At 36.8% G+C, this 25,509-nt stretch overlaps 1 protein-coding gene across 3 annotated transcripts in view; it reads right to left on the bottom strand.

The window, feature by feature from the left end:
* DENND5B (DENN domain containing 5B) overlaps positions 1-25,509 on the bottom strand; it is a 217,500-nt gene that overhangs the window by 165,321 nt on the left and 26,670 nt on the right. Inside the window, exon 2 of one of the 3 annotated variants that reach the window (XM_031938131.1) lies at positions 3,533-3,642. The exons of 1 other annotated variant lie outside the window; for it this stretch is intronic. In XM_031938131.1, the coding sequence (XP_031793991.1) occupies positions 3,533-3,642 (110 nt within the window). Of the gene's footprint in view, positions 1-3,532; positions 3,643-25,509 lie in introns of those variants that run through there. One more of the 3 variants, XM_031938132.1, reaches the window with a different exon arrangement.

Raw genomic sequence — 25,509 nt, forward strand, 5'->3', positions numbered from 1 at the left:
TCAAAAACCCTTGGAAATATCAGTTTTTGCTACAAAAGAGGCACCCAGAGCAGTCCTTCATCAAGGAGACAGTGTGATAGAGTGAGTGAACAGCACAACCACAACAAAGCCTTATTCCTTACCCAGTGGTTGGGGTTAGAATTTTATTAAAGGCCATTAAGCGAGCATTACAATTATCTGGGATAAGACCTCACAAAATATACAACTTTTATACCAATGCACAAATTAATGTATGCTGTGAAACCATCCTAGAGTGACAAATTTTATTGGCCACAGCTCCAAACTTTATACATGGGTCTCCATTAAAGATATCCTGGCTATTACATAATTGGCAATGGATTTTTGAAGAAAAGGTTTCTAAGGTTCTTTTTAAAGAATCAACTATCTTTACAGATGCATCCAAACATAACATTTGTACTCTCATGACTTAACTATAAAGAGAGCAGTCAGAACTTCCTTTCAGTCCACTCAGCAGAATGAATTGTATGCAAGAATGCTAGCTCTTAATTATTATCCAGAAGATGTAAGTATAATATCGAATTCGACCCATTCAGTAAGTGTGGTACAAAGAACTGCCACAGCCAAAACAAAATTTGTAGCTTTTAGTATATATCAGCTCTTTAAGAAACTTTAAGAGTAAGTGAGAAAGTGTCCAGGTAAGTATTATATCTTGCATGTCCATGGAAATTCAAAGGCAGATTAAGGCAGATTGCCTTTTACCCATGTTAGCCAATACTCCTTTATTTCAGGCAGCCCAAGAATCTCATTCTGAATATCATCAGGCTGCTCGAGTTTTACGTTTGCAGTTTGGGATAACAAAAGAGGAAGCTAAGAGCATAGTAAAAGCCTATACATCTTGCCTTCCTTTCTCCGCTCCTATGCTCCCTCCAGGAAAGAACCTCATGGTTTGAAACCCAATGAAACTTGGCAAATGGACGTGACCCATGTTAAGACCATGGATATACATTCTAAATTCCTTATGGCTTCACTCCAATCTGGGGAAGCAGTTAGGCATGTGATCAGCCATCTTTATCATTGTTTTTCCATTCCATTCCCATGTGTACTTAAGACAAATAATGGACCAGCTTATATATCTTCTGACTTTCAGTCCTTCTGCATTGAATTGGACATTGCCCATTCTCCTGGCATTCCATATAACGCTACTGGCCAAACTATTGCTGAATGGGCTATTTGTACCCTCAAGATGGTCCTGTCTAGACAAGAAAAGGGAGTACAACCATTTCATACAACCAATTCATACAACCCTTCACTCAACTCACAAAAGCTCGCTTAGATGCAGCAATATATACATACAATTACCTGCAATTTTCATATTCTGGGAATCTTACCCCCCAGCAAGGTGTTTTTGGCACATGCAAAAGACACAGTGGAACAATAAACTGGCCAACAACAAGAGCCCTCTGTCCACAGTGATGTGAAAGGGTGTAGACAGCATCTGGAAGGGCCTGGGTTGGGTCAGGGTTTGGGAACCCAGCTATGCTCTTGTCATTCTAGATGCAGACCCAACAGCAGAGGAATGGATCCCAACCAGGAACATCCGTGACCTGGAGAACTGAGAAGAGAAGGACCAGACGACGACTTTGTCCCTGATGATGACCCAGAAGGATCGGTCAGATGTCAGCAGCCCTTCAGATGCTGATGATAACCATGTCCCTCCTGACCCTGACACCAAAGACAGCAAAGATTGCAGCACCAGGGCCACAGCTGAATTGGACTTCCCTGGTTGATGCGCAATGCCAAAACACTGACAAAACTGGACAATGCACTTGGGCGCTTCTCTCATGGCCTCCCGCTATTCATATGGTGGGGTGGGGAGAGGCTTTGCCCCATTTTCCACTTGTAGGTAATGCCTTTAAATTAGTGGGTTGAACACCATGTTACCATTTCTTGGTTTTGGTCCCTGTTGGGCCTAGCTCTATTTTCCTTTTTGTTTGCCTTTGTCCTATTTTTATATACCTTGTAATCTCATTAATTAAGTGAGCTATTGTTGATGTCAAAGTTAGTTTGATGCAATGAACAGTCCCTGCTAAACAAGAAAAGGGAGTTGTAAGGGTCTGAAGAGGAACCTCGCACAATAAAAGAAAGAAGTAAAAAAGGACTTTGATGCCTGAGGCACCCGGATGTCACCTCCACAGCTAGCTGGGACTACCTCATGAGCGAGAACTCTAATGACATTGAGAACACATCATCAATGGGAGATGTCTCCTTCTCTTACTGGCTATGCGAGTGACCTCATAGACCCAATATAAATAGTGGGGACCAGGAAGTAGGGGAGTGCAGGATGTGATTACATAGCATAAAGACTTGTGTTGGCAAGCCACTGTGTCTGCGTGCTCTGTTGAACAAAGAACTGCTGCTTGATGAGGCAGCAGCCAGAGGCATCTAAAGGCCTGGGATTAGGTAAAACTGGCAATCAGTAATCTTGGTGGGAGGTTACATAAGGCTAAGGGGGAAGATGTTTATTATTCTTTATTTACTAGTTAGACCCTCTCAAAGGAGATGTTTACTTCTTAACCATTGGCCACATTTTGAGAAAAACAAGGAATAGAAATATGTAGCAGAACCCAAGCTTCTTAGTATCATGTTTACTAGGACTCAAGGTCCCATGTTAAATTCATGATCCTTTCTCTACATCCTCCACACATCTTCTATCTTCATTATTGTAAAGGGCAACACCATACTCCCAAATCTTTGTTCACAACCTAGGTGTCATTCTTAACTCCTCTCTATCTCTTACCACTCTTCCCACTCCCTCACTCCCATCATATCTAATTTGCTTCAATCTCTCTCAAATAAAACTCCTTTTCTGACACTCTGCCACTATTCTAGTACAAGCCCTCATCATCTCACACCTGGATTATAGCAATAGCTTACTGTTTGGTCTTTCTGTCACAAGTCTCTCCCCATTCTAATTCATTCTCCATCCAAAGTGATTTTCTTAAAGCACAGATTCAATCTCTCTACTCAATAAGCTCTAATAGTTCCTTTTCGTCTACAGGATCAATACAAAATCTTTTGCTTGGCATTCAATATTCTTCATAACTTGACCTCCTTCTACTTTCCCAGTCTTCTAACACCTTACTCCCTACATAAACTTTTTGATCCAGTGATACTGGCCTCTTCTGAGCTGTACCATGAATAAGATATTTCATCTCTTGGCAAGAGGCATTTTCTCTGTCTTTCATGCCTAGAATACTCTTCTTCTTCATCTTCACTTATTACTTACTTCCCTGGTTTTCTTTATATTCCAACTAAAACTTCATCTTTTACAGGAAACCCTTTTCCCACCCAATTCCTCTTAAATCTAGTGCCTTTCCTTCTGTTAAATATTTCCTACTTATTTTGTCTATAGCTTGTTTGTATATATTTGTTTACTTGCTGCTTGCTCCTTGAAGATAGAGACTATCTTTTACTTCTTTTCTATTCCAAACACTTAGCATAGTGTTTGACACACAGTAATCACTTACTGTTTATTGACGGGTTAACTTACTGACAGAAGAAACATACATACCATATTGACTGCATCTTGATCAAAGGGGTTCCATTCTATATTCTGAGGATAGTGAGCCAAAACTTTGGACTTGAAAGTTCTTCTCAGGGGACTTTGATCAAAGTTTTCTCCTAGGAAGAAACAATTAAGTTTTTGTAAACAACTAGAGGGTTTAAAAAAACTTTTGACATTAGCTCTATTTAGACAGAGTTGTAATAGGTATACTGACATTAGAGGTCTATATTTAAGTGAAAAAATAACAACTTTAAATAAAACCTTGAAAAATTCAAATACACTAAGACTGTTCAAAGTTCTTTTTTCAAGACAAATTTGTATTGAATTTTATAAATAATTAAACAGATGCTCTGAATTAATTATAAACTTGGTATATTTTCTCATTGTTCTTAACTCTTATTAGGTTATAGACTAATAGTACTACAACTAGATTACAGACCTGTAACATTATACACAATAAAAGGAGTTTTCTTTGAGTTACTTATTATTATCATTCTTGAAAAATACTGCTGTTAAAAAAATCATGCAAAGGAGGCTATGTGAATATTGAGGGAGGAGTCATACATGTACTCCATTCAAGCCCAAGACTAAACAAAAATAAATTCAGAAGCCTGTGGGCATCAGAAAAGTGGACGAATCATAAAAATCAGCAAAGGTGCAGGTAAATAAACTTTAAAAACCTGCCATAATGGACCAATAACATATCAAAGGCACCAAAACCTGTAGTATGCTTTACCTAGAGATAGAAAAATTGGTAATTTGAAACCTGAAGCACTCTGATCATTTTCACCAATAACATCCAGTCTAGAAGTCAGGAGCACTCAGACCAGAACAGCCCATGCTTTCAAAGCACTTAGACCTGCAGAAGGAGGAAGAGGCACCTGAAAACCATTGATATAGTGAGCACAGATAAAACAGAAGGAGATTCCAGAAAATTAAGATCAGAACTAAAAGGACACGAACCTAAAATACAGAAAGAGAAAGCACTTGGACTGGGCAAAATGTCCCAGATCAGAAACTGAAGCTAGCGATAAAAGTAAACAGAATGAGCTACAAAGTACTATGAATAAATATTATGACTCTGGAAACATCCAAGGGGCAAGTCCAGAAGAACAGAGTAACAAAAAGACCAATCAAGATGAATTTACCTCCACAATTACTCCATAAAGCTCCTTCTAAAAAATGCACCATAATGAGTCCTATTTGGGAAATCAAGGAAAATAATGTGTCATTTTTTTTTCAAGTGAAGATCAGAGACAGATCTACTGACATTGGGTATAAGTATGAACAGAAGTGTGGGCGTATGGAATCTTCCAATATAAAGACAAAACAAAGCAGGACCTGCCTACATCTATGGAACAGGACAAGAAAAGGTCCCAGTCCCAGGCCTAAGAGTGGGATGGAGACCACTAGGAGAAGTTGACCTGGTGCAAAAAGCAGGAACAAGTGTCAACCAGTAGCTCTGTCATTCCCTATCTATTGTTGAGTCCCATATCTGGATAGATTGAGGAGGCATCTTGTATCTAAGGATGGTATTCCTGGATTAAGAACAGTCATGGGCCTCACGCTATGTACTAAGAATATAGAAGCAAGTGCAACTGTGTGGCTCTGTCTCTGGGAACAACATGCATCAGGAGGTTGGGATGGATAGAGGAGGAGGAGGATAGATGAGGTGAGGTGGAGTAGTCCTCAGTTTCAACCTCCAGTATTGTCTGAATATCGTCTGAACCCAGCAGCAGAAAAAAGACAGTTGAAAAGTCAAGTCACAAGTATCTATGTGCCAGGCACTTTGCTGAGCACTGGGAATACAAAATACAAGCCAAACTCACTATTCTCAAGACTCCTTCTAATGAGGTATGACAATAAATAAAAGGGAGCTGAAAAGGGAAGGAAAAGGGTAAAGCACTAGGACTTGCTGGCAAGAATCTTCCATTCTTGGATCCTTCCTGAAAACAAAAGCTCTAGGAATAACACACTAATGGGAGAAGGAGGATTTGGGAACAGAGAGGGAAGGAAGCTGAAGCATGATGGCTTGCAAAGAACAGGAATTCCAGACCAAACCTAGTTCTATCAAATCAAATTAAGCACCTACTATGTACCAAGCACATGTTGGAGATACAAAAAAAAAAGGCAAAAATTAAGCTCTGCTTCCAAAGAGATCACAGTTTAATGGGGAAGACAACAAATAAACACCTATGTACAAATGGGATAAACACAAATACACAAACATATAAAAATATATAAAGTAGCAAAAAATGTCACAGAGAAAGAAAGTGGGAAGGATTTTTAAATACCAATTTATGTGCCAGTCCCTGTGCTAAGTACTTTACAAATATTCTATCATTTGAGCTTCAAAATAATCCTGAATTATGAAAATACATTGCTTGACTAGATAAGTATGACCTATATAAAATTATTTGCCTTCTCAATGGGGATGAGGGAGGAGACCTTTTTGAGCATAGTTCCAAATTACTCTCCAGAATGGTTGATCTGTTCACAGTTCACACTAACAATGTATTAGTGTCTTAGCCTTCCCACATCCCCTCCAACATTCGTTATTATCTTTTCCTGTCATCTTAGCCAATATGAGAGGTGTGTAGTGGTATCTCAGAGTTATCTTAATTTGCATTTCTCTGATCAATAGTGATTTGGAGCACCTTTTCATATGACTAGAAATAGTTTCAATTTCTTCATCTGAAAATTGTCTGTTCATATCCTTTGACCATTTATCAGTTGGAGAATGGCTTGATTTCTTATAAATTAGAGTCAATTCTCTATATATTAGGAATTAGGCCTTTATCACAACCCTTGAATGTAAAAATGTTTTCCCAGTTTATTGCTTCCCTTCTAATCTTGTCTGCTTTAGTTTTGTTTGTACAAAACCGTTTTAATTTATATAATCAAAATTATCTATTTTGTGATCAATAATTATCTCCAGTTCTTCTTTGGTCACAAATTCCTTCCTCCACCACAGATGTGAGAGGTAAACTATCCTATGTTCTTCTACTTTGTTTATAATATAATTCTTCATGTCTAGACCATGAACCCATTGAGATGATTTAAATCAGTTTCATTTGTGTAGTGGATAAAGAGAGCTATCCACACCCAGAAAGAGAACCATGGAACAGAGTATGGAACACAACATAGCATTGTCACTCTCTCTCTTGTTATTTGTTTGCATTTTATTTTCTTAGTTTTTCTTTTTCTTCCTTCTTGATCTGATTTTTCTTGTTCAGCAAGATAACTATAAATATGTATACACATATTGGATCTAACATGTATTATATATATTAATATATTATATATATAAGACTTTATCTTGGCATATGGTATTAGGGATAAGTCAATGCCTAGTTTCTACCATACTAGTTTCCAATTTTCTCAGCAGTTTCGTCAAATAGTGAATTCTTATCCCAAATGAAGTCTTTGGGTTTGTCAAACACTAGATTACTATAGTCATTGACTATTTTGTCCTGATTCATTCAATTTCTAGGACTGTACATACATTTTTGCACATGTGGGTCCTTTTCCTTCTTTTATGATCTTTTTGGGATACAGACCCAATAGACATATTACTGAATCAAAAGGTAGGCACAGTTTTATAGCGCTTTGGACATAGTTGTAAATTCCTCTCCAGAAAGGTTGGACCATTTCATAATGAAATATAATCCTTAAGGAGAAAGGTTTTTACTTTAAGTCTCACATTGCAGATGTATGAAATTTTTTCTTTCTTTTTTAATTTCTTAAATTTTTTTATTATTAAAGCTTTTTATTTACAAAGCATATGCATGAATAATTTTTCCAATATTGACCCTTGAATAACCTTTTGTTCCAAAATTTCCCCTCCTTCCTCCCACCCCCTCCTTTAGCTGGCAGGTAGTCCAATACATGTTAAATATATTGAAATACATGTTAGATCCAATATGTGTACACATATTTATACAGTTATCTTGTTGCACAAGAAAAATCAGATCAAGAAGGAAGAAAAAGAAAAACTGAGAAAGAAAACACAATGCAAGCAAATAACAAGAGAGACAGTGAGAATGCTATGTTGTGTTCCATACTCTGTTCCCATGGTTCTCTTTCTGGGTATGGATGGTCAATGTTGAAGAGTGCCATGTCCATCAGAATTGATCATCATACAGTCTTGTTGTTGTCATGTATAATGATCTTCTGGTTCTGCTCATTTCACTCAGCATCAGTTCATGTAGGTGTCTCCAATTCTCTCTGAAATCATCCTTCTGGTCGTTTCTTACAGAACAATAGTATTCCATAGCATCCATATACCATAATTTCTTCAGCCATACTCCAATTGATGGGTATTCACTCAGTTTCCAGTTTCTGGTCACTACAAAGAGGGCTGCCACAAATATTCTTGCACATACAGGTCCCTTGGGATATAATCCCAGTAGAAACACTGCTAGATCAAAGGGTATGCACAGCTTGATACCTTTTTGAGCATAATTATGGAATTATTTTTTTCATGGAATCTAAATATACAAAGGATTGATACTTTTCTTTGATTTATTCATCAATCTAGCATTAGTTCTTGAATTGGGGCTTTATCCCCTCCTATGCTTTTACATGAGGAAGTCAACTCTACTTGTTTTTACCCTAGTTTCCTTGGGTTCCTGAGCTGATATTCATCTCCTGGATTTAGAGACCTCCTGGATCCTTGAGATTTAGAATGTTAGATATTCATAGTTTTCGCTGGTGTTTCAGAAGAGAATGTCTTTGTTTAAGTACTTCAATACAATGCTAGTTACTGCTGTAACTGCTTACTTCCATTCTTATTACTTAAAGCTATCAAAGATCTTCCTCTGGAGGTTTCAATCATTCAACCCCAATTCAAATATTTCTAAAAGTATTTCTCTGCTTTTTCCATTTCAAAACACAGAGGTGTGCAGACTAAATATGTGCTGGTACTACATCTACTAATGAGGCTCTCCTTTTCTATTGTACATCAATCTTCACAGATCTTTTGCCTCCACACACAATTAGCTTTACCATTTCACCCCCTGAGAGTGCTTATAAGACAATGTCTATCCATATACTAATTTAGGGAACTGAGGAATGTGTAGCTATTGTTCCAATCACTAATATTGGTAGACAATCTATGACCCAGGAGGAGTAACATCAGGTTTATTGATTCACACTCCTGAAATGCAATTTGGTGATTTATTCCAACTTTGACTCCCGGCAACAGAATTCAGGAATATTATGGACTGCAGCTACTACAACTGAACATCCTTTGCTCATTATCTGTGTGAATCGTAAACCATTGAAAAGGTTGATAGACACAGGTGCAGATTATTAGAAGTGCCATTTGACCTAGTCATTGGCTAAAGATTACAGCAACACCTATAATATGTCTGGCATAAAAGGAGCAATAGTAGCTGGAATTGGTGCTACCCCTTTGAGATGGGAATTTTAAGATAAGACAGGAGTTTTTATTTCTTTTATAATTGAAAGGATCCTTATCAATCTGTGGGGAAAGAACATCTTACAAAGTGAAAAAATTCAGGCCTTATTAGATACACGGCAGGAGCAACTTAACCAAGGACTTCTCTAAGTTCTTGGAATTCCCCTGTATTTGCTATAAAAAATAAATTTGGAGAATGGAGAATGTTGATTGATTTGAAAAAAGTAAATGGATAGATGGGAGCTCTTCAGCTTGGGCTTCCATCTTCTCAATTGCCTAGGGAATGATCTTTTTGGATTAAGGATTATTTCTATTCTGTCCCTTTGGAAAAGGAGGATATGAAAGGATTTGTCTTTTCTTAAATCATTAATTTAGATGAGCCTTATAAAAGATTTGAATGGACAGTTTTGCCACAGGGTGCTAATCTTACTCCTGTTAGAAAAGCATTTCCAAAAATTATATTGTTACCACCATTATATGACATTTTAAGGGAAGATCGTGCTTTAGACTCACCATACCAGCTTACAAAAGATGCTCAAGAGGTTCCAAGAGAGATTGAATTGGCTTTATCCAATATGGTTGAGTCACTCAAAAAGTATTGGAAATAACAGTTTTTGCTACAAAAGAGGCACCCACAGCAGTCCTTCAGCAAGAAGACAGTATGATGGAGTGGGTGAACTCCCAGCACAACCAGATCAAAGTCTTATTCCTTACCCCGTGCTGGTGGTTAAAATTTCATTAAAGGTCAGTAAGATAATAGTACAATTATTTGGGATAAGACCTGACAAGATATACACCTTTTGTACCAATGCACAAATTGATGTGTGTTGTGAAACCATCCCAGATTGGAAAAATTTATTGGCCACAGCTCCAAACCTTGCACATGGGTATGTAAATATAATATTTGATTCGGCTCATTCAGTAGGTGTGGTACAAAGAATTGCCACAACCCAAATAAAAATTGTAGTTTCTAATCTATCTGTCTGTCTATCTATCTATCTATCTATCTATCTATCTATCTATCAGCTCTTTAAAGAACTTCGAGAGCAAGTGAGAAGGCATTCAGGTAAGTATTATATTTTGCATGTCCATTTTCATAGTGGACTTTCAAATCCTACCTTTTATCATCAGGCTACTAGAGCTTTAGATTTGCAATTTGAGATAATAAAAGAGGAAGCTAGGAGCATAGTAAAAGGCTGTACAGCTTGCCTTCCTTTCCACACTCTTATGCTCCCTCCAGGAAAAAAACCTTGTGGTTTGAGATCTAATGTTGTATGGCAAATGGATATCACCTATGCTAAGAAGCAGAGCATCTATGTAACCATGGATATACATTCTCAATTCCTTACGGCTTCACTCCAACCTAGAGAAGCAGTTAGGTATGTGATCAGCCATCTTTTTCATTGTTTTTCCATTGTGGGAGTCCCACGTGCACTTAAGACAGATAATGGCCTGGCTTATACATCTTCTGCCTTTAGGTCCTTTTGCATTGAATTTGGCATTGCCCATTCCATTGGTATCCCATATAATCCTACTGGCCAAGCCGTTATTGGACAGACTATTTATACCTCTGTCTATGCAAGAGAAGGGAATTTTGGGATTTACACGAGATGTGGCAATATATACATGTAATTACCTGCAATTTTCATATTCTTTGAATTTTATCCCAGCAATGCGCTTCTGGCACATGCAGAAAGTGTGGCTAACTAACAGACTGGGCAACAAGGACAAGAGCCCTCTTTTCACAGTGATGTGGAAGGGCTTAGACAGCATCTGGAAGGGCCCAGTTTGGGTCAAGGTTTGGGGTCCTAAACATGCTCTTGTCATTCCAGATGCAGACCCAACAGGAGAGGGGTGGATCCCAACCAGAAACATCCATGACCTGGAGAATCAAAAAGAAAAGGACCAGACAACAAAGGTATTGCTGACAACAACGGCCCAGAATGATCAGCCAGATGGCAGCAGCCCTTCAGATGCTGATGACAGCCATGTCCCTCCTGACCATGACACCAAAGATGGCAGAGAGCACCAGTGTAGCAGCTGAATTACACTGTCCTGGTTGATATGCAACACCTAGAGAGACTGACAAAACTGGAAAATGGGCTTGTGAGCTTCTCCCATGGCTACATGTTATTCATATGGTGGCCTGGAGAGAAGGTTTGCCCTGTTTTCCACTTAGAGGCAGCCTCTAAATTAGTGGGTGAAAAACCAACACGCCCACCTGCCAGAATTAGTGAGGCAGTACTACAGGACATGACTTTTCTTGTATATACTTTCCTCTGTGCCTTTCTTTACCAAAATGTGTATACAATTGAAACCACAGACTTGTGACATTCTATCTCCTTGAACACGACTGAGTGGTGGGTTGAACACTACATTATCCTTGCTTGGTTTTGGGCCTAGTTCTTACTGTTTTACTTTTGTTTGCCTTTGTTCTGTTATATATACTCTGTAATCTCATTGATCAAGTGAGCTATTATTGATGTTAAAGTTAGCTTGATGTGATGAGCGGTCCCAGCTATACAAGTGAAGGGAATTGTAAGGGTCTGGAGAGGAAGTTCATACAGTGCAATAAGTACAAAGGCCTTGAAACCTAAGGATGAATCAAGAAATCAAGAGGCAGCTAACCAAATTGACTCTGGAGACTCAGCTACCTTGGACAAAGTGCCTTCCCCTTGCTCTCTTAAGAATAAGAACTAAGCCTCATAGGGACATAGGGCTGTCACCTTATGAATTGTTGTTCGGTCATCCACACCCTGGGATGCTTGTCAAAGAACAAGTAGATCCAATTTTTGAAACCAAAGATTTATTCTCAAGGAAACATATTTTAGTGCTGGTGACTCATTTGAAGGAATTACAATTAACAGGCCTTATTGTTTGGACCCCCTCCTCTAAGGTTTGCAGTATGCCAATATAAACCAGGAGACTGGATCCTGATTCAGTCCTGGAAGGAAGACAAGCTAGGAAGGCCCTTTCCACATCCTCCTGACATCTGATACTGCAGTCCGTACCAAAAAAGAGGATGAACTCATCATACCAGAGTAAAAGGCCCTGTGGAGGCCCCAAGGGAATGGACTATTGTCGAAGAAGATTCTGGTGATCAGATGAAATTGAAATTAATGACAAAAATCGGACTTCTTGTGTTTAGACTACTTTTGGGAATTCTTTTATCTGGGGAGCATTGTTAGGGATTTTTCTTGTTGAAAAGTGTTGGACTATTTTGTTAGCTGTTACATTGGACTAGTCAGGCCTAAATTCTTTTTCCTACCAGGACAGGAAGGAGGACAATTAGGGGTCTCATTGTTTGATAATTTGAAAAGGGAAAAGAGAAGTATAGACACCTCTCTCACTTCTGCCTGCAATGCCAATGGAGGGGGGGGACACTTGGCCCCTGGGAGGATAATCCAAGAGTATGATCCCACTACCTGAGTTCAGGATGGGAGTTGGGGCTACAGAACCCCAGTGTATATTTTGAATAGGTTAATTTGGCTTCAAGCTGTGGTAGAAATTATAACCAATTAAACTGCCAGGGTCCTAGATTTCTTGGCTGATCAGGCCACCCAAACCAGGGAAGCTGTTCTACAACACAGAATGGTTTTAGATTATCTGTTAGCAAAAGAAGGAGGTGTTTGTGGAAAACTTTATCTAATTGTTGTATGAAGATTAATGACAATGGCTAAGTAGTGGAAGAAATAACTGAAAGTACCATGAAACTGGCTCATATGCCAGTACAACTTGGAAGTCCCCATTGGATACCTTTTTATGGTCATGGTATAAGGGCAGCTGGTAGAAATAACTCTTATAGTTTGGACTCATCAGCCTTAGCAGAGTGACACTGCTTCCAATTTGTCTACCTTGTATGATTAAGCTAATCATTAATATTGTTCAGAGTTCATTATCTAAGTTAATACAAAAAAAGGGTGGCATTAAGCTGATGTTGCTCCTGAATCTGGATGGGAGAAGGGTATATAGAAAGTGTGAAGAATTACTAAGGAACTTGAACAATTTTGGGAGACTTCCATTAACAGATAAATGAGGAGGGATTGAGTGAGACATACTGAAAGCCTCCCAGAGACAGTTTATTAAAATTATTGAAGTCTGAGAGCCCCAGTTTCCATTTTTCAGAAACAAAAATTACTAACCCATTTATAATAATGCTTATGTGACAACCACATTGTTTTGTAAAGTCCTTGCAAAAATAGCTTGCAGGAAGACCACAAGCTTCCTTATTCCCTCCGGGCAAGGACCTAGCCAATGAAATTAAAAGCCAATAGTAACAGGGTGAGTTAGGGAAGTACTGTGGTTTTTGTGGTTTTTGATGATAAAAGCTTGCTGACAGTATCAAGCGGCCTCCTGCACTGAGGTTTTTCTGTGATGCTGAGACCGCTGCTTCTCATGAGATTCTAAATAAAGGAACTCTCTGTCTGTACCAGGAGAAGCCTCTGAGTAGTCAATTTGAGTGAGGATCTTGCTATCCCACACATGACCAATAAAAAGACTTGACACAATAATGCAAGAAATAATCCAAGAAAATTGCCCTGGAGTAATAGAACGTGAAGGGAAATAGAAAAAAAAACAAAAACAAAACTCCCCCCCCAAAAAAAACCCAGATCACCATCTCAATGAGATCCTTTAGGGAAACGGCATAGAAACATTTTTATTGACAAATTTCTTTCTTTCCTTTTTTCTTTCCCCTTCTCCTTCCCCTTCCCCTTCCCCTTCCCCTTTCCTTTCCTTTCCTTTCCTTTTCTCCCTCCCTTCTTTCCTTCCTTTCTTTTGCTGAGGCAATTGGGGTTAAGTAACTTGCCCAGGGTCACACAGCTATTAAGTGGTAAGTGTCTAAGGCCAAATTTGAACGCAGGTCCTCCTGACTTCAGGGCTGGTGCTCTCTCCACTGCACCAACTAGCTGCTTCTTATGTTGCTCTTCTATGCTCTGATTTATTCTTATTAAGAAGAAAACTTAGATTGTTGAAATACTATAAGGCATTGAAAAGACTGGTGACCATTAGATTAGTCTTTATTTTTAATTGTCATTTGTCAATAGAGCTGTTACTGGAAATGATGTCACATTTCATGAGACTCTGAATATTGCCAAGTTTCATAACCCCCAGATAAAAAAGAAAATTTTGCAAAAAATAAGGAAAAAAAATCAAATACATTAGAACTACAATTAGAATTGTACAGGACTTATTAGCAGCCACAATAAAAGACTGCAGGTTCTGCAATCATGTCTACTGGCAATCAAAAGAACTAGGCATCTGGCCAAAAATATATCCAGCAAAGTCATTTATAAATTGAATGAGAAAAATACAGACATTCAGTGTACTTGCAGATTTTCAGGACTTTTCTATGAATCAAACCAGAATTTAATAGAAAATTTAACATGTAAGAGTCAATATCAAATGTGACAACCACGCTAGCATCCAGGACACCCCAGAATCAGCCAGAGTCAAGATAAGCAAAAGTCCTTAATCTTTATTCTTGGTCTTTAGACGCAGGATAGAACAGGATGGAAGCAGAATCTCTGCAACTGCCTTCTTCCTCTTCTATTGCAAAAGAGTGACCCTGGCTTATTTTATTCCACCCCCTAATCCCTCCTACAAATCTCTGTATACACCAATCATTGAGGATAGTGGGAAGGTCCATTTTCTGAGCATATGCCTATAGAGTATTGTTCAATCAGTAGTTAGCCTCAAGTGTTCGGCAGTCCTGACCTCAATGCATTGACTCAATAGTTTCAGCCCTCTACAATCAAAGATCATTTTCAAGGAATTCAACATGGACAAATTGTTTATGTTTTTTCAATGGGAAATTAATATCATTTGTTTAAGATTGACATCCACAACAGGACAGCTCAAAAGAAAGATTGGGTCAGAGTTAAGATAAAAATAGTTGTACAAAAATGTTACACAAATGAAGTGCAGAGAAAGACTACATATAGAGGCATTAGAGGTGATAGGAGTGCTAGTAGTTCTGAAAACCTACTCACATTGGAAATGGATTAAATAGACAACACTACATACATACATACATATATATCTCCAAAATCTATAAAGAAATTAAAGGGGAGGATGGGTGGACCAGAAAGCAAAGGCTGTGGGAAGAAGACATGGGTGGGGGAGGTTAAATAATAGAAAGGCAAGTTAGGAGCATTATTAAAGCAAAGAGTCAGCAGGGATAGGAAAGGTGTGTGTGTGTGAGTGTGTGTGTGTGTATGTGTGTATCTACATATGTATATATAAATATATCCTTTTTTAATTATATAGTCTGCTTGGGGTGGATGAAATGGGGGGAAGAAAGAGAGGTGAGCAGCAAAGAACAAAAGAACAATTTATAAGGAAATAAAGAAAAGATGTACATTCATAAATATAATTTCTCCTACTAATAAATATACTTTCTTGATCTGATAATATATTTTGAATCCTCCCTGATGTTCTGCCAGGCACATGACAATGTTTTCTTTTGTTTTGTATTCCTTTTATGTTTTTCTTTTTTCTTACTGTTTTTTAAATAAAATTTCAAGAACTAACTAAATAAAAATGTTTCAGATTTCATCTATACAAAATGAACTCTGATTTTAAAAATGGGAAAATAATTTCATTTTCTGTACCATTATTAATACAATTTATGAATAAGATCCAATTAATCCTTAATTAATATAACCGTAGATATTATTACCAAAACATACTTAAAGCCTGAATTTCCATGATAGATAAATTTTGGAAGTCAATCATATGTATCTATATATAGATCTTAGAGAAAACAGTCTAATCCTGTTGCTTTTCTCAAAACTTTCTATTCCATTTAATTAGAAAATTTTCACATTTTTGTCTAATCATTTTCCCTTTAGGAGGATATAATTCCCATAATTTGATGACAAATGTAGGTAAAACTGCAAGAGGTTTATACTTGTATCCTATTATGATAACTCAAAGATGTTCCAGTGTCAATTTATTATTTAACAGATTTGGTTTTGTACTTATGAAACTTTTACATATTATATATCATAAAATCATTGATTTTTTTATCCTTGGCATTTTAAAGCCACTTTAAAGTAAGGTAAGGAACAATTACATTCAATTAAAATAATAATGTAGTGCTTAGCATCACTAGTTACTGTTAAGCACTTTACAATCATTATATTATTTTGATCTCATTGCCCTGGGAAGTAGATGTTATTGTTACTTTTCTTTATGTAAATCAGAAAACTGGGCAAACTTGCCTAAGATCGCACAATTAATATATTTCTGCAACTGGAACAAAGAAGGGTAGGCTCACCAAGGGCAGAGACTGGCTGGCTCCAACCACCTTATTGTGCCATGCTAGGTGCTGCCAGGGGCACCTGGACATAGCAGCTGGGTAAGACCTGGCAAAGGCTGGTCCTACTTAAGAGATACTGACTAAACTTTGGGGGGAGGGTGTTCAGAGAGCACTGCCTAGGAACTAAGGTGGCTAGTGCCAGGACCTTTCCATTGGTGGTAGTTTTTGGTGGCAAGGAAAATTGAATAGTACCAGATCTGACCCTCCCACCCTTGACAGCTGTAGGAGCTCGTGGGGTTGGGGCCACCTGTTAGCTGCTGGAGCAGGGTGGGCAGAATGTACTGCACCTGGGTGATGCCACCAAAGCTGCCCAGAGAGGTGTTTTTCGGATGCCAAAAGGCACATGACCACTGCGACCACTGCCAGTGTAGGGCCCCATTGTGGATACTGACCTTTCTCAACCAGGTCGGGCAGAACATAATTCAAGTTTCAAGTTTCACCCCACTTCTTTAGCACTCTCTTTTTTTTAATATGCTGAGATAAAGGGTTAACAGAGAGACATGAGCTATAATGTTAGCAAGACCATGTGATATACTCATGGCACCAGGGGGAGTGGAAGGGGAAGGAGAGGATTTTAAAACTCTTTTTTTTTTTTTTTGCCTATTTGCCTAATATTTACCTAATTTTTTCTTTCATCTCTCCATTCTGAAATTACTACTAAGAAGGCCAGTGTTGATACACTAGAAAAAGAATGTCTTAAAAAGTTTTATTCTTTTCTTATAATCTAGTCTCCTGCCAAAAGCCTAAAGTAGAGTTTAATGGGACACTGTTTCAGCTAATAAAGTTTATCAATCTTTCACAATGGCTGCAGCTCTAAGTTTTTCTGGCTGTGACTGCGTTTTAAATCATTCAAGGTAACAATGTAGCTCACAACACAAAACAAAACAACACAGACATTCTGCATCTTACAAAGACAAAATGACAGCCAAGCATGAAAATCTGTTTTTATTTGGTTGACCTGCAGCACACAGATTCTGAGATATGCACAAAACAAAACAAAATAAAACAAAACAAAAAACAAAAAACAAAACAAAACAAAACAAAACAAAACACAGACACACAGAGGCAAAGCAGAGAGTCCAAATTACAGAGAAAGGTCTTGTACCTCAAATTCTTTGTCCTTTATGAATTCGAATATTAAGGCATTTGGAGAATTATAAGTTTATGCTGATATTGGGTTTTTGTCTTTGATTTCTATTATTCCAAATTACAGAGGCAGGAGTTTCACTAACTGAACATTTTCTTAACTGGGAGGGAGGAGAAGGGATGTACAAAGTCAGAATAGAAGCAGTTAAGAACTTCCTCATGTAGGACACCAGAGCAAAACAATTGGTTGAGGAGGTACAAGACAATGGGATACAAGATGATGAACTATGCAGGGAAAAAAAAATCAGTCACAAAAGCATAAAATTTATAAACATGCCAAGAACTGAAGCCTTCATAGGATCCTTACCAGAATTGGTTCAAAGGAGGGGGTCCTAGAGTTTTCCTCACAAAGAAAGGCAAGCTCAATCACAGGGTAAGCCCAAAGGATTAGAGCAGATGGACTCCGGTGAGTCCATCACCCGAGAGGGGAAGTCAGAGTCTGGAGAAATTCCCAAAGACTCCCCCATACCAGAAATTCCACATGCATTTGAATTTGCACACTCATAATTTCTAAGAAATCTCACTTCTGATACCAATTAATGTCAACTGGATTAAAACAGACCTTTAACCTGTGGATGAACAAAGCTGCACAAAGCAGGCTAAAGACAGGAGAGTTAAGACAATTAGAAGTTTAATTAATTTCAGAGTGAAAAAAATGATACTGAAAGTGGAAACCTCTTGAGGGAGAGAGTTTTATCTTGCCAAGGGGAAAGGCAGAGTTTCTTTACATGAAAATCCTAAGAGGGCTAGAACACGACATAATAAAACTTGTTGCTCATAAGAAATAGATTTTAAAATTCTGTATACCAAAACTGAAGAAAAAATGCTATGAATCAAGTGAATCCAAAAAAGCAAAGGTTGTAGTCATGTTATCTACTAAAGCAAAAAACCAACAAAAAGCCAAAAAATAAGCCAATTTAGAATACAAAATAATAATAATAATAAAAGGAATAAACAATAAACATTATTCAAGGAACAATAGACAAAAAACCAGTAACAGCATAAGCTTATATTCTCCAAATGCTCTAACATCCAAATTCATAAAGGACAAAATATGAGTTACAAGAAGACATACACAGTAATACAATAGTGACAGGAGACTTCAACATCCCTCTTTCAGTTTTAGAAAAAACTGACAGAAAAAATGAATAAAAGGAAAAATGGGGTTTCTAAACAAATTGGAAAAAACCAGAGTTAAAAAGAATCATGACATCTTCTAAATGGAAAGAATACATATATTTTTTGGTACTACATGGGGATCTGTAATGATAACTGACCAAGTATTGGGATTCAGATATGCTGAAAAACAAATGTAAAAAAGCAGGAATATTTAACACACTCTTTTCTAGACTGTAAAACAATGAAAACAGTGCTCAGTTCACAGACCATTAACTAAAGGCAGACCCAAATGGAGACTTAACAATGAAATATGAAATAAGATCGAGTCAAAGAAAAAAATTCAAGGCCGCAAAGTGGCTCAGTGGATAAAATGTTGGGCCTGTAAGTCATGAAGGCTTTTCTTTCCAGAGTTCATATCTAGCCTCAAGACTCTTACTAGCTGTGTGAAGTTGGGCAGGTCACTTACCCCTATTTGTCTCAGTTTTGTAATCTGTAATGAGCTAGAGAAGATACAGTAAACCACTCCAATCCACTCCAATATCATTGCCAAGAAAACGCCAAATGGGATCACAATGAGTCAGACACAATGGAAATGACTTAACAATAAAAAAAGAAAACAGAAAAAATAATTATGTAAAAGAAAATGATAAAGATAAAGTATGCCAAAATTTGTCGGATGCAGCTAAAACAGTCCTTGTGGAAAAAAATCATATCCCCATAAACATGTATTAACAAAACAGAGGAAAAGAGGTTTGTAGTAATATGGGAGTCATCTGCCAGTGGCTGCTGCAGGTCTAACTCAGACCTGTAGAATGGATCTCTTCATGTGAGAGGATGATGATGATGATACAAGGAGACTGAGAGGCAGTTGCATTCTCTGACCTCTCTCCTTTTCCCTCTCACTTCCAATTTATTTCGTTCCCAATTCACAAGGAACATCTGAGTCCAAGGCTGCTTTGCAACTCCTTCAAGTGTTTATGATTCATAGCAGTGGAGACTCTCAGAGAATTGACCTGCCCCTTCACTTAGGCCTGGTCCTTAACAGAGTATAAATGAATTAAGTATGCATTTAAAAAACCCAAAGGCCAAACAAAAAACAAGCAGGATTTAGCAGGTTCTATATTAAAGAATTGGGGGCCTGGAATACAGTATTCCAAAAGGCAAAGGAACTTGTATTGCAATCAAGAATCAACTATCCTGCAAAACTGAGTATAATTTTTCAGGAAAAGAGATGGACCCTCAGTGAAATAAGACAACTTCAATAATTTCTGATAAAAAGACCAGAACTAAACAGAAAATTCAATCTTCAAATACAAGACTCAAGAGAAGCATAAAAAGATAAACAGGAAAGAAAAAAACTGTTATTTGAAAATTAAATTGTTTACATCCCTATATGGGAAGATGATTCTTGAAAACTGTATTTTTATTAAGGCAGTTAGAAGGACTGTATATATAGACAGGATATGGCCATAAGTTGGTCTTTGATCTGATGATATTAAAAAAAAAAAAAAAGACATTAAGGAGTGGAAAAAAAGAGTATTATACTGGGAGAAGAAGAGACAAGGGAGGTAATATGGCGTAAATTACATCACATGAAGAAGCACAAAAGACTTTTTACAGTAGAGGGAAAGAAGTGGGGAAGATGAGTACTGTCTGAAGCTTAATCTCATCACATTTGGCCCAAAAAGGGAACAATATAGGCATTCAGTTGAGTATAGAAATTTATCTTACTGTTTTAGGAAGCAGGAGGAGAAAGGGGGAAGAAAAAGGAGGAGCTGGATAGAAAGGAGGGCAGAAGCAATGGGGAAAAGGGGAAAAGAAGGGAAAGGGGTGTTAAAGGGGAGATTGATGGAGGGGGTGATCAAAAGCAAAACACTAGTGAGGAGGGACAGTGCGAGAAGAAAGAAAAATATAAACGGGATGAGAGGTAAAGAATAGGATTAAGTGGTACAAAATCCAAATTCTAAGAGAAGTCAATTACAGGAAGAAACAGTCAAACCATACTAGTGGAGGATCTCAACCTCCATGTCGCAGAATTTAATAAGTCTTACCACAAAATAAACAAGGATAAAAGTTAAAGTTATTCACTTTAGATTTTATTCAATTCTTAGAAAACATAAGATATTTCTGGAGAAAACTGAATGAGGATAAAAAGGAATATGCATGGCACCTACATAAAAACTGACCATGTATTAGGGCATAAAAACCTCATAATCAAATGCAGAAAGGCAGAAATAATAAATGCAACCTTTTCAGATCATGATGCAATAAAAATAATATGCAATAAAAATAATATGCAATAAAAAGCTATGGACAGATAGACTAAAACTAATTGGAAATTAAACAATCTAATCCTAAAGAACAAATCATAGAACAGAAATCAATTACTTAATCCAAGAAAATGACAGTAATAAGACAACATACTTAAACTATTGAACTAATAAGTAAAACTCAAGATTTAGTTTTATGAAAAAAAATCAGTAACACAGATAAAGCTCTGGTTAATTTCATCAAAAAAAAAAATCACTTTGGCAGCTGAACAGAGAAGAAATGGCAAGAGACACAAAAGCAGGGAAACCTATTAGAAGTCCATTACAGGTAAAAGTAAATGCTTAAAAAAAAAAAACAAAAACCCAAAACCCCAAACTATTAATTGTTTTATCTGTGAGAGTCAATGAGAATCTATACTAGAGAATAGCTAGTAGAGGGAAGGGAAATATATGAGAGATTTTGAGGAGAAACAACATTTTACAAGACATTGTTATAAGACAATATGTGAAGTGAGTTCCATTAAGAAATAAAAGCCAACACTGCTGTGTGACTGGGAAGATGGTGGTACATAACAGCAGTAATAGGAACATTGGGAAAAGAGTCTTGAGGTGGAGGGGGGGGAGGTGGAAGAAGTGGAGAGGGTGGGGGGGGGTGATAAATTTTGTTTTGGAAATGTTGAGTTTGAGATGTCTTGGGAACATCCAATTTAAGATATCCAAAAATCAACTGGAAATGTGAAAGGAGAACTCAGAAGAAATTAGGCAGCATAGATAACTCTAAGTAGAGAAGATAAGCTAATGAGATAGTCAAACAAGAGAATAAAGGACAAGAAGAAGGCATTGTGCTATGAGAAGCTTATTAAAGCTTACATTTCTGCAACAATTATAAACTCCAGTTTCTATTTCAAATTCTATTATTCACTCTATGATCAATCATTATATTTCAGATTCTTTATATCCCTTAATTGTCCTCCTTTCTAGTAAAGTATTCAGTAAGAGACACTAGAATAAGAGACACTAGAATAACAACTAATGAATTTACCATTACAAAAGTTTTGAAAAATTAAGTGAAGATGGAGAACTAACTCAATTACCAGTTGTTTTACAAGAAATAAAATAGACTTGAATTTGTCTTTTTCAATTCCTAAATGTTCTTTCAGGTAGAGAAGTTCATATTTTAATTTATCAACTAATTAATTAATTGAGGCTGCAGGTGATGACTTCTAACTTAACCACTGAATGAAATTCAGCAGATTCATTTCCCAACAATTTTGGTTAAACATTGGTTCTAAAATATATTAACAGAATTCATAGATACCTAATCTGAAGAATTTCTTAATGCTGAATACCTCTAAATACCAAAGGAAAAGTGGTGCAATTTTAAGCTTATTTTTATAAAACAATAATTGACTGGCTGCCCATCCTTGCTAGTTTAAGAGAAATTCATCACCAGAAGGCTGGTCACGAGAAGATCAATTATTACCTTCAATTACAGGAACACACAAAAACCTAAAGTATAGAAGGAATTGTTATTAAGTTTTGGTACTCACACTAAGGTCACAAAGCTTTGAAACATCTGGAGAGCAGAACCTTTATTTTTGCTAGAAGAATACTAGATCTCTACAGAATAAAGTCTAGGAAAATTTGGCTTCTCTAGCAAACAAATGAAATCCTTATTTTGTTTTCCTTTTTAATTCTTATTAAATCTGAAGGTACATTACTCCACTACCCTCTGAAGTACCAAATCACACTTTTCTGCCAATAGTCTACCTTTTAAAATGTTATCTTAGTGACATAAATTTTTCAAATATTTTCACCATCCAGTTTCTTTTCTTTGCCCCTTCAAATATGATATTTTGTTTGAAAAGAAGAAAAAAGACATTATTCTTTTATTTTTTTAACTCAACCTTAAAATTCCTTTTAGAAATTAAGTTAAATGCATTGGTCAACCTGCCATCTGGAGGAGGGAGTGGAAGAAAGGAGGGGAAAAATTGGAACAAAAGGTTTGGCAATTGTCAATGCTGTAAAATTATCCATGCATATAACTTGTAAATAAAAAGCTATAATAAAAAAAGAAAAAGAAAAACAAGAAAGGAATATGAAAACAAAGAAACCCAGGGGAAAAAAAAAATTAAGTTAAATACTGATAAAGGTATGGAAGAAAAGAAATAAAAAGAAAAAGAACCAGGACACAAGATCTTCTCCTTCAGGACACCTTCTGTTCTTTTCTACTTTTCCACAGGTAGGTGGGAAACCTTACTCCACAAGATAACATGCATACAATTTTTTTAAAAAATCACATTTCAAATCAGCAGATTTGGAAAGAGGAGAGGTCAGGGAACCCCTGTTCTAGGGTAGTAATTACTAGGCTAGTAATGTAAGTTTGTATTCTTTTGAGAGGAAGTTAGATCCTAAACCAACAAATAATATAATAAAATATTTTTTTTCTAAGTTCCAAAACACTCTATGCTATAGAGGCACCAAGGCCACTCAACATTTCCCACACTGATCATTAATCTGGGATATCTTTTTCCTATTCCAATCCAAGAAGCATATAAGCATTGAGGATACAAACAACAACCCTAAAAGAAAAATACAGCCCTGGCTTTCAAAAAGCTTATGGTCTAGTGGAGAATACAACAGAAAAGTATATGCATGGTAATATAAAGAGGAGAAAAAATACTAATTGTTGTCCTTCATGTTCAAAAAAGACCAAAATTTCAATGTTGATGTCAAAATCCAGTGTATATGACTGGTTTATCAGATCAACATGAGCTCAGACGGCACTACCACAGCTCGAGCACAAATAATCCACATGAACATTTACAGTGGAGATGTCTCTAAATCAGGGCATCTCACATTTCTTTTGAGTTACTGCAATTCTACTTTGCTCATAGAGCACAGCATTTTCTTTGATGTGACACACGATGCTGGGCAGTCCAGTGCTACTGTTTCTCATGTCTCATAACAGATTCTTAAGAGCTTATGTCCTTATATTGTTTCTTCTGGCCTCCTTATGAGTGCTTGCCTTCTGTGAGTTCTCTATAAAATAGTCTTTTAAGCACCATTTTGGCATTCAAAAAATGTGGTCAGACCACTGGAGTTGTGCTGTCTGAAGTAGAGTTTGAATACTGGAAGTTCAGCTTGCTAGTTGATCTTCAGAATCTTTCTCAATCAAATAGAAGTGATTCTGTTTCCTAGTATGGTGCTGGTACACAGTCCAAGTTTCACAGGCATACAACAATGAGGTCAGCCCAACAGCTCTGTAGATCTTCAGTTTGATACACAGCCTAAAATCTCTTCTTTGTCCCATTTTCCTTTGGAGCATATCAAACACTGAGCTAACTTTGGCAATGTGTGTGTCAACCTCATTTATGTATATATCCCTGGAAAGTATACTGCCATGGTAAGTGGACCTATACATAGCATTCAAAATTTTTTTTCCCTTTGATGTAAATAATTCCATGTATGAATAATGTGACCCTGGTTAGTGGAGAACCTCTATTTTCTTGGGATTAACTGTCAGGCCAAATTATTAACAACGACAGAGAACTGATCCATACTCCACTGCATCTTAGAGGCTGTACTAAATATATGATCTTGGCTTATAGCCTTTTCAAATTAAATATTTTACTACCAATACAATAGTTTGCTTTGAAGGCATCTGGTGACATCACTGTAAACATCATGCTAAAAAATACAAGAACAAGTTAATCATCCAGTTTCACTCCATAGGTAACTAGAAAAACATGAAAATATCCTCTATTATCCAGAATCTGTGCAAGCATGCCATTGTAAATTGGCATATAATACTGATGAACTTCTTTGGGCAACTAAATTTTGACATGTTTGACATGATTTTTAATAAGCCTTCATAACTGACTATTAAAGGCCCTGGTCAGAAGGATGAATGTTGTGTACAAACCTCTATTCTGTTTCTGGCATTTCTCCTGGAGTTGCTGGGCAAGAAGCAGTAAACACCATTATCAACTACTCTTTAGCCTTTCTGAAAACACACTGATTCTAAGGTAGATGACCAGCTTTCAGAGGAAAAATGAGCTATTAAAGAGTACCATGGGAAGGATCTTGTGAAGTATGAGAAATGAAAGTGATGTATGATTCAGAGTTGGACTGATTCAAGCTAAACATTTGCATTCAAATAAAAGAGAGACCTCGAGGCAAGATAATAACATGAAGACTTAATGTCAACAGATAAAAGTGCTTCTTCACATGTGAGGAATATGCTGCTAAATTAGAGGTTAAACTGAGACTCTTTCATGGTTGGTAAAAATGGAGCAAAAAAGGAGCAGGCAAATTCGCTGAAAGAATTAACAAATTTAGCAAAGCTCCAGAATACAAAATAAACCCACATAAATCATCAGCATTTCTATATTACCAACCACCAAGCATTCTATATTACCAATTAGAATTATATATTACCAACAAAGTCAAGCAGCAGGAGACTAAAAGAGAAATTCCAATTAAAATAATTCCAGACAATATAAAATACTTAGAAGTTTACCTGATGAGATAAACCAAGGAACTACATGAAATCAAAATTGCAAAATATTTTTCAAACACATTTTTCAAATCTCAATAAATGGAAAAATATTAATTGCTCATGAGCAGACTGAGGCCAATATAATTAAAATGACAATTCTACATAAATTAATTTACTTATTCAGTGCCATACCAATCAAATTGC

Source organism: Sarcophilus harrisii, chromosome 5, assembly GCF_902635505.1.
Source record: "Sarcophilus harrisii chromosome 5, mSarHar1.11, whole genome shotgun sequence".
NCBI lineage: Eukaryota > Metazoa > Chordata > Mammalia > Dasyuromorphia > Dasyuridae > Sarcophilus > Sarcophilus harrisii.